Genomic DNA, 11,137 nt, shown 5'->3' on the forward strand with positions numbered 1-11,137 from the left:
TTCCTTTATTTTTAAAAATGTATAGAGATAGGTTATGTAGATAGTAAGTTAAAATTTCAATTTTATTTGTAAATACTTATATAGGTAGATATATTGAATACATTATATAGGTAGATAGTGTTTGAGTTTTATTTTAATACTTAAAGTCCTCATTATCATCATTGGTACTACAGCACAGCCTGTAGTAGAGCCCCAACCTTTCCAAGTCTAGTTTGCCAGTCAGTCCTATCTATTGTCAGTTTGCTGAACACATTTTTTAATCATCTTTATCTACACTATCCTTCCATCTAATCTACACTACCTTCTACACTATCCTTCCATCATCACTTCCATGACGCAAGTCATGATTGCCATAATTAGTAAACGAAAGATCTTCGCATTGGGTCTTGGAACTCAGGTGGACTAAAGAACAAAATAAATCTTCTGGACGAAATCTCAAATAGACTCGAGCTAGATATCGTAGCCCTTCAAGAAACTAAACTAGTGGAAAGGAAAAAAACCAAATTTCCAGGCTACGATATATACAGAACAGACCACAGAGCTAACTCGGGATGCACGGCTATTATGGTCAAAAAAGAAATTGAACACCAAATCATACCCACTCCGGATGGTTTGGTCACAATGGAAGCCACAATAGTACGGCCAATCACCGGAAACGAGACACTAAAAATCGTCTCAGCATATGTAAGACCAAATGGGCCGATCTTAGATGAAGACGTCAATCTCATCTTAGATTCAGAAGAATCCACAATAATAATAGGCGACTTAAATGCAAGATCTCCGAATTGGTATGATCGTCGAACCAATGCAAATGGAAGACGACTCTGTGCCTATCTCGAAAACAAAAATAACACATATGCAGTTGGCCCCGTGGACCCTACATGTTATAACGGAGTAGCGGCACCGACTCACCTCTATATTGCAATCCTGCATAACGTGGGTCAACAATATGAAATACATTCATTAAACGAAGGCGATTCTACACATAACCAAATCGTCCTGACCCTGGGTGCTGTAGATATCAATCATCTACAGCAACGTCAAAAGAAAATAATAAACTGGCCTAATTATAGGAGAATAGTGAGCGAGAACATCGGTGCGATACCCACTATAAATAATATTGCAGACCTGGAACATAGTGTGGAAAAACTAGAGCAAACAATAACTAATGCCATCGATGCCAGCTCTAAAGAAGAAGTAATAAAAACTATAAATGGAAGATTCGGGGACATTAGTACAGAACTAAAAGACCTAATCAGAGAAAAAAAACAGGAAAAGACGGAGAGCTTACCGTACCAGGACACAAGAAGACAAAAGGATTGCAAACGAGTTAAAAAGAGAAGTCAACAAGACAACTGCAGAATCACTAAAACGAATCATGGAACTCCTATATCCAAGAGTTAAATCCAAACAAATCCGCGTTCTGGAAACTGTCAAAAGTTCTATGGAAGGACAAAAAACCCATCTCACCACTACACGGAGAAAACAGCATAGTCTATATCGAACAAGACAGAGCAGAAGTGCTTAAAGACGAACTTGAAAGAGCCTGCAGGAATAACGAACATCCTCACGAAGACATCGACTTTACGATTCAAGTCGAAAACGAAGCTAGGAGGCTGAAAAGAAGAAAAGGAAGAGTGGGAATTGTACATACGCCCCCCGACGAAATCAAGAATCTGATAAAAATGACACATGCAAGAAAAGCACCAGGGCCGGATAACATCACGAATAAGGCGCTTAAGGATCTACCTACGAAAGCAGTAGTATACATAACGAACATCAAAACGGTATACTAAAGCTAAGATACTTCCCGGACAGATGGAAGGAAGCAAATGTGATGATTCACAAACCGGAAAAATACGGCACTTTTCCACAAAACTACAGACCTATTAGCTTGCTATCATCGGTAAGTAAAATAGCAGAGAGAGTCATTCTAAAAAGACTCAATGAAGAATCACTAGGATTCAGTACCGAACACTCCTGTGAACTACAAGTCTTAAGCGGAGTTTACATTGGTATAGTAAACGGGTTAGTTGCTTGTACCAGTAGCTTGTAAGGCAACAACTAACCCAATGTCAACCTACCGGGTAAGTACTTGTACAAGTGCTTGTACCAGTAGCGAGGACAGGTAAGTAAATAGCTAGCCCATCTATTAACTTGCCTACTGTCCTTCCGTTTCCACCACATTTTCGCCTCGACGCAAGTAGCATGGCAAGTGGTTTGGTAACTAGTCGAGTGTAGACGGGTGTGCAAGTGTCCTGGCAGATAACATGAGAGCAGTGTCGCGGTTTTCTATTTCGATATTGTTTTTTAATTTTACTGTTAAGTTTGCGGAATACTTACAGCCAAGAACTACAGAAAATAGAAAGATCAGTTAAATCGGGTATGGGAACTGACGACGTCTACACCCCAACTTTAAAATGGTTCCACATCATGAATGCATTCATGAAGGAAACAAAAGGAAAAAGATTGACTAAAAGCAACACGGTAAGATTAATTTTAATAAACTGTTTAGGTACATAAATTTAGATAAATTATTTAGTAGGTAGGTAGGTAAGTATAATCACATATTTGAATTGCTTTTCGGATGAAACGTTTCATAATATTATTAAGTAATTAAAAATAATTCTGAGAATAAGTTTCGGAAGCTAAATACCTAAGTGTTCTAATTTTTATTGTACCGCAATATACAGGAAGACCCGATTATATTGAAACAATACCAAATGTTATTAAAATGTAACATTTTTCCTATCCTATCCTATTAAACTATATTTGTTTATTAAGAATATACACCACAGGTTTTTTTTTAAATTTCTGCTTACAAAAATGGCAAGCAGTGTATTCGAGCTCTTTGATGTATTTATTTAGGTATAGAATATTATCATAGTTATTACTTACGAAAATGAAGGCCCCACATTTTAAAACTATGTTGACTTGAAAGAAGTCCGCGCCAAATAAAACTAATATTAATTATTAAAGTTATTTATAATATTAGTTATTAATAACACTAAAACATTAGTAAATTTTTGCTTCTTGCCATGGTACTGCGCCTTCGTTGTTAACGTATCTCTTAATATAATCTCTGAACTCTCTAGCAAGTCTAGATGATTTGTAACCGGATCTTGGTTTTGCAAGATTTCTTAAATTTGCCATTTCAGATCTCCATCTTCCTGGAATTATTTCTCCCGTATCTATATTTTCTTCATCATACGATCCTGGTGTAAAATAAGTGTTTGAAGCGGTTTTACGTAACCAATTATGTAAAGCACAACAAGCTTTCACTATTTTATCAACAGTTGACAATTTGCAGGCAATTTTTTTTTCTAATATTCGAAATCTACTAACCAGAATACCAAATGCATTCTCAATTATACGCCTTGCACGACTCAGACTATAATTGAAAATTTTTTCTTCTTTTGATAATGGTACAGAATTAAATGGTTTAGTTAAATACGATTTTAGAGGAAATGCATCGTCACCAACAAAACAATTCTCTTCTGGAAGTATGCCTTTTTCTAAAACTTCGTATATCGAGCAGTTTTGAAAAACCCCTCCATCGGATACAATTCCATTACATCCGACATCGATGTAGGAAAAACAGTAATTGTGGTCTGCAATTGCCATGAGGACAATACTATTATGTCCTTTGGAGGAGCTTGAATTAATATGTGCTTACCATCGATGGCCCCGCAACACCTAGGAAAGTTCCATCTTTCTTGAAAACCTCTTTTAATTTGATTCCAAGCGTTTAAAGTGGGGGGATCTAAAAATAATAATTCTGAATAGAAAACGTTTCATTCTCATTTTTATAAGAATACAATGTTTTATTATGATTGTTATTTGCACTTTTCTTTCTCTTCAGAACACGCAACCAGCTGGACAAACAGTAGGAAATACAGAGAACGACCTAGAATCGAAATCTTGTACTATTTTAGAAACATCAATTGTAATTTCTGAAACCCCATCAACATCTGCAGTTTCTGAGGGTCGAAGCTCTAACCTTAAAGACTCTTCTCGAAAAGAAAAAGGACGCAGTTTCCAAGCGGGATCAAAAAGACGATACCATGATTTATCAACCGCTGTTTCAGAGCTTCGTGACATTAATACTGCCTTACAGCAATCTGGAAATGAGGAAGATGAATTTGACGCTTTTGGAAGATATATGATCCTCGCTCTAAAGAAGCTTCCTTTGCACCTGGCTCTGCAATGTCAAAATGAACTACAAAGTACACTGACTCGTTATATGTGCATGACTCTTGCTCCATCACCATATCCACAGAATGTACCAAGTCCTTCTGGATCTTCCCATTCCTCTGGTTACACCAATTGGAGTTCAATCCAACCACCGTTCCAATCGCCGCAATCTCCTGGATACCAACTAACGCCACCACCGACACCTCCATCTTCTGTACAGCAATCACCTTTTTCATCTCCTACAATGTACGAATTACCCTCGTCACCTCTAGACCATCAGCATTTTCTATAATAATGTTTAATGTAAGGTTTTGTTAATAAATCGTGGTTTTTGAGTAAAGACAATCACTTTCCAACATTTCGACCAGAGCTGTTGCAAGTATTCATGCCTCTAGATTGTCATCATAACCTGTACATAATTTAGTAATAAATTTATATTTCTTTATGTTACCGAAAATTAAGTAATAATATTTATTATTTATGGAGAGGATACTCGTATCTTTTGATTATTGTTTATATTTTTGTGCTATACGTTTATTTATCCTAATGTCGATTTGCCTATATTGCGACGGTAACTTAAGATCGTTTAGTAATACATTCATTTTCCTTTATTCTAAAGCAAAACTAAATCATATAATTAATTATTTAGATTATTTGTGTAAACAAAGCTCCTAACTTTTAATTAAATATATTTTTGTAATAATACACATTTGCAAAAACTTATTGACATCATACTTTGGTGCAGGTAATCATGTCATTAAACGACAAGAGGTCACTAAACCGGAATGATCTAGAAGCTCTTGTAAACCAGGTAGCAATGGAGCTGGAATCAGATGATGCAAAAAATTACTGTCTGTCTGAATTTGAAGGAGACTCAGAGGCTGAGGATGTTTTTACACTATCAAGTTGTCGTAGCAGGGTTTTGTCATCAATTTTTTTTTTGTCATGCGCCGTCGTCTAGTCATCCGAATAATGTTCCATCAAGCAGTCATTCCATCATTCGATCCATGTTTGGCCAATCAACAGAGGAAAATGACACTGATAATAGTGTTCCATCTGAAAGTGAAGATGAAGAAGCTGAATCCAGAAATGATACAGAAAATGTTGCTAAACCTTTATTGTTTAATTTTTTTTGTTCAAAAAGGGAACCGTCCCAATTGTTGTATTCAACTTTTGACTTCAATGAAAGAGTTCGACATTGTAACGTAAACATAAATGTGTGTCCAATTTATATTCCAGTCAGGCAAATATCTGGTTGAATATAGACAAAGATAAGCTTGGTGCATTTTACGGTATTCTTATTATTATGGGATTCCATTCTTTGCCAAGCATTAAATCCTACTGGTTAAATGATATTAATTTTTATGTAGACAGAATTACTAGCGTTTTTACTTTGAAACGATTTTTTAAAAATTTTACGTTATTTTCATGTAAATGATAATACAAAAATGCCTGTTGCTTGATTTCCAAATTTATCAGGGCAAATCTGAAAGGGACTCAAATACTATGCTAGGAGAAAGCGTTGTTTTAAATTTGCAAGCCATTTTGAAAGCAAGGGCTATTGCTTTTATTTTGACAGCTTCTTCTCAACAATTCCATTATTTCAAAAATTAGTGGATAAAAAATATTTTGCATGGGGAACAATACGACAGACAAGAAAACATTTTCCCAAGGAATATTTATGTCTAGATAAAAGACTCAAAATGAATGAATCTGATTCAGTTTGTTTCGCTGATCTTTGTGTATGCAAATGGAAAGATAGAGGTGTCAAATGTGTATCAGTTATTCGTAATATGCATAACTTCCAAGAAAATACAGAGGTACTAAGAACTGACAAGAAGGGAGTTCGACAGAAAGTACAGCTCGTCAAGAATTGCAATGTTTCTGAGTTTTGACAAGAATATAAATTTGGAGGGGAGGATCCGTCAGTAGGCCGAATATACTCAGTTACATTTTGTTAGCAGAAGCAAACAGATCAGACGCATATCAATTACACTGGTGTAGGACTTATTAATCCGGTTCCGTTACAATGGCATTTAAATCAAAGTAAAGTTTTGAGTGGTCAATCTCGTGAAATTATAGCAAATGTGATATATTTTATGAAACGAGAAGCGAAGGCTAAACATCCGATAATAGAACTAAAGAAAATTCAAGAACGTGTTTCGCGCTGGTGTTAGTGCTGGTGAACAACTGGTGTTAGTGTTGGTTCTGTAAAGCAAATTTCAAAGGAAATGAGATCAGTTGAAGATGGTGAAAGTGATTCGTTCCATACACCTATTATTTAAAGACAAAAAAGTGCGACCAAAACCAAGTTGGATATTATGGATAAGGAAATTCTTCGGAGATTTGTAATAAATTTTCACGTCCGCGAAAAAAAGTTCCTACGTTGAAAGGCATACAAAGGAAATTTGTCAATGAAATTAATTATACAGGATCGTATGAAAGTTTACGAAAAGTATTACATAAAATTGGTTTTCGTTGGCAAAAAACTCAGACAAAGAAAAAATTGCTTATGGAAAAACCTGACATCCAACAAAAAAGGATATCTTTTTGCGAAGTATTAAGAGGTACAGAAACGAAAATTTTCTTTTGTCCCACTTTCAATAAAAGTTGGAATGACGGTTCGCACGATGGTTTGCGTAAGCCTATCTCTAAAGTACAGAGGTTAATGATAGTTCATGCAGGAGGAGAAATGGGGTTCATAAAAAATTCCTACTTAAAATTTAAATTAAATTTAAAAACTGATGATTCTTCTTCTTCTTCTAATGGCGCTACAACCCTTTGTGAGTCTTGGCCTGCTTAACAATGTTCTTCCATTCTGCCCTGTCGGATACTTTCCTTCGCCACTGCCTGATGTTCATGGTTTTAAGATCCCTCTCTACGTCGTCTATCCATCTTTTACGGGGCCTTCCTCTTGTTCTGTTTCCTTGGGGCTTCCATCTCTGGACTACTTTTACAGCTCGATTATCTGGCATTCTTTCTAGGTGACCAAGCCAGTTTAGTCTTTGTGACTTTACAAATCTGACAATATCTGCGCTCTGCATTAGTTCATCCAGCTCGTGATTCATTTTAATTCTCCACGAACCATCGCTGCATTGGGTTGGTCCAAATATCTTCCTTAGTATTTTGCGCTCAAATATTCTCAGTTGATTTTCATCAGTGGTTGAGAGGGTCCACGTTTCACATCCATATGTGACCACTGGTCTAATTACTGTTTTGTAGATTCTCAGCTTAGACTCACGATTCAGTAACTTACTTTTCATTAAGTCTTTGTATGCATAAAAGCACTTACTACCGCTATTACCCTATTATTAAAAACTGATGATTACTATAATCATATGAACTTTCAAAAATTATAAAAAGTGGCTAGTGGAAATGTTGATTCCGAACTTACCAGCACAAAGTGTATTAGTGATTGATAATGCCACCACAATGTTCAAAGTGAAAAAATATAACGACTGCATCAAAAAAAGATGAACTAAAAGAGTGGCTAAGAAAGAGAAATACCATTTACAGATGATATGTTAAGAGCCGAGCTATACACTTTAGAAAAATTTTATCAACCTCATCATAAATCATATGAAATAGAAACTTCTAGAGGAAAATGGACATTCGGTACTACCACCTTAGCAACCCGAGTTAAACCCCATTGAGTTAGTTTGGGCATCCATGAAAAACTGTTGCACAACGGAAGTTTTAACTTTAAAGATGTGGAGGTTTTATGTGATCAATTTTTTGAGACATTTTCAGAGGATGAATGGAAATCACGATGTGAAAATGCCAAACAGGCAGAACAGTTTTTTATGAAAAGCGCACCGGCAGTGGACTTAGTTACGGAGAAAGTGATAAATAACTTGGATGATGATGATGACGACGACAACGATGACGCTGAGAGTGATAGCGAAGATGATCTAGAAGATACAGATTCGAGTTCCGATCCAGATATCTGAGGCACTGAACTATTGTAACGGTATTTTGTAAGTATACTGTTAGAATACGGACGTTATAGAGGAAAAAATAATGATTAACCAATTTATTTTATTTTTATATTTCAATATGATGTATACAATGCTAAAATGATCATGTAAAAAAAATATGATTATCGATTTCTTTGCAATTTTGTGCAATATCTGTATGTTAACTTTTTTATTCCTTTTAGTTTTCAAACATGTTTATATATATATATATATATATATATATATATATATATATATATATATATATATATATATATATATATAGATCCTACAGACATTGATGCGTCCTTACATTTATGTTTTTGCATGTAATGCTGCATCCACCGCATTGTTGCGTCAATATACGGACGCAGGATTACAATCGCTTATATTTCAAAAATGGTCGTTACCAATTTCTCCTAACTGACATCATGGGACACTCGTAATCCAAACAAGGGATGTGGCGAATTTGCATATAGTTCTGAGTTATAGCAACAAATTTATTAAGGATTTTAAGTGACGCAACAATGGTGTTAGCATGAAATTTTTGTGTATATATTAGTTCACGGTATCTCCTGCAGGAGGCGTATGAAACAATGGAGTATAATTCATTGGTGTATATTATTTTCATTCTCTCGATTATTCTGCGTCATTTCAATTTGGCAACATTGCTAACCGTCTGAAATACCATTAAATATATAGATGTTTTGCAGTAACATGTAGGTAATAGAGTTTAAGTTGTAAATATATTATTTTTACGATATTACTTTGATGACATTTCATATTTAAGCTTTTTACTAAAATCGCATCCTTTGAAAATGTTTACAGCAACCTTCATGTTTTTTGTGATTTTTTAAGAATGTATATTTCCGATATATGCAAAGCTGGTCTTGCGAACAACTTTTATTTGAAAAGCCTTTCGATATTGTAAAAGAACAAATTCAGATTCGGGGTGGTTAAATAGTGATAAATTTAAATACAGGGACAGATTTTTAGACGTTTTTCAAAAACTAGATAAAATATATTTTTGTGCATGATAAACCTCATAACGAAAGTCGCATAACCCACCCACCTTGAAACGATGTCAGGTACGTGACGGGTCAACATCAGATTTTTTAACATTTTAATAGATAGGTGTTAGAAGTTAGCCTTTATTTTATGAGTAGAAAATTGAAAAAGGTACGATAGTTAAACAATCCCTTCGGAACAAAATTAAATACTTCCAAAATGTGTATTTTTATACAATTATTTATATTTAATTTAAACACGAATGCACGAAGTTTAAATGGATGTACTTACGTTACTTAATTTAACACAAAGATTGTTTTATTGAGTTTGCTTTATACAATATCAATTAATCTATAGGCTAAAAACTGAACCTGTCAAGAAGTCAGAGAATTTTCAATATGCTAAAAGATGAATGGTCCATACCAAATCATGAAATCACTAAAGGGACATACCTGAAGAACAAAATGTTAGATTGGTGTAAACTCAGGATTACTACTGATGCAGTAATAATAGCAGAGCTACACAAAATAAAAAGAAAAGTGTCTACTACGCACTACACTAGTGTAGGTATTCCGATGTATTTTTGTGCGTATTTGTTAAATATTTACGAGTAGATCCTCAGTTACGGAAAGTTTCTTTAGTGGCAAAGAAAGATTTATTGATTTGTAGAAACTGATCTAAAAATTTTCAAAAATTATTTATTGAAGAAAGCAGATGAATCTATTCAACATTTAAAGAATAATAAAAATAGTAAAATAAGCTACAAGTTATTAATGGAAATAATTTTCTGCCGTTTGATTTTATTGAATCGTGAAAGAGTTGGCGAAACGGAGCGCATGCCAATTCACGTTTATTCTGAAACAAGTACTCATAAACATGAAGAGTTTTGGGAAGCCATAACACCTACTGAAAAAATATTGCTAACTAAATTCAAAAGAGTTGTAATTCGTGACAAAGGAAGGGGTATTCCGGTGCTCTTCAGAATTGACCTACAAGAACACACAGGTGTTTTGACAAATTGAAGAAAAAACTTTGTTGAGTATTCAAATATATATTTGTTCCCGAAAATCGGTACAAATAATCCGACGACCGGTTATAAAGTTAAGGAAAAACATGTCAAAATGAGTGGAGTAAAAAATCCTGGTGCCATTACATCAACGAGATTATGCAAATATTTAGCCAGCCAAATCTTCAACATGTAGCCGAATGATATCGAACAACTAACAACTTTTGTGGGTCACATTAATGACGTACATAAACAGGTGTATAGATTGCCTGATGACTTATGATACATGTGATGTAGTATAAGCAAATGATGCAGAATTAGATGGTAGTGAGTTAGTTTTTCGAACCTGAAAATGTCCCTACTATCAACAAAAAAAGTCATACTCTGGTGCCATGTACTTTAGACCAAAAAGAAATTGCAAAAAAATTCTTTACATATCACATAAGAAACAAGACACCACCGAAAAAAGGAGAAGTGTGAAGAACTTAAATCCAGCAATACAAATATTTTTGGCAATAAAACATGGCTCCAAATTAAGGTTTTTATACGAAATATTTACCGATTGAGTTAATTTGTGATGCAATTTTACACTGGGCTGACAATCACAAGATACATTAATGCCTGCCGCTAGTTGATGGTTTATTCTTACTTCTGTGCTTATAGCACATTCGAAGTAATTTTTTGAGTTCAGTGTATTTTATTCAATAGAATGTATTTTGTATTAGTTTACTATAGTTTTAAGTTTCTACTCAAGTTCTTTATTAAAACGAAAATGATTATTGATTTGTGTTATTTTAAATGTTTCACTTCATTCTTATAGTCAACTTTGTATCTCTTTGGAGATAATACTCTTTTTAATCTAAGAGGGGATGAGAAAAGAGAAAATTTTCACGTTTATTAAAAAAAGTTTTTAAAAAAAAAATGTTAACCATCTTCACAGTTTCAGAGCTTAATCTTTTATTAATAATATGTA

The 11,137-nt window shown here is 34.3% G+C and overlaps 1 protein-coding gene across 1 annotated transcript; it reads left to right on the top strand.

The window, feature by feature from the left end:
• Positions 1-564: 564 nt before the first annotated feature.
• LOC140450642 (uncharacterized) lies at positions 565-1,796 on the top strand. Its single transcript, XM_072544302.1, has 2 exons — positions 565-1,399; positions 1,441-1,796. The coding sequence occupies exons 1-2, from the start codon at positions 565-567 to the stop codon at positions 1,794-1,796; spliced, it is 1,191 nt and encodes a 396-aa protein (XP_072400403.1).
• The last annotated feature ends 9,341 nt before the right edge of the window (positions 1,797-11,137 follow it).

Source organism: Diabrotica undecimpunctata, chromosome 9, assembly GCF_040954645.1.
Source record: "Diabrotica undecimpunctata isolate CICGRU chromosome 9, icDiaUnde3, whole genome shotgun sequence".
Lineage (NCBI taxonomy): Eukaryota > Metazoa > Arthropoda > Insecta > Coleoptera > Chrysomelidae > Diabrotica > Diabrotica undecimpunctata.

Bases quoted from the DNA above. Each gene is read 5' to 3' on its own strand.
- LOC140450642 (XM_072544302.1), top strand. From the start codon at position 565: ATGGTCAAAAAAGAAATTGAACACCAAATCATACCCACTCCGGATGGT. The intron at 1,400-1,440 runs GTTAAATCCAAA...AACTGTCAAAAG, and splicing joins TGGAACTCCTATATCCAAGA to TTCTATGGAAGGACAAAAAA.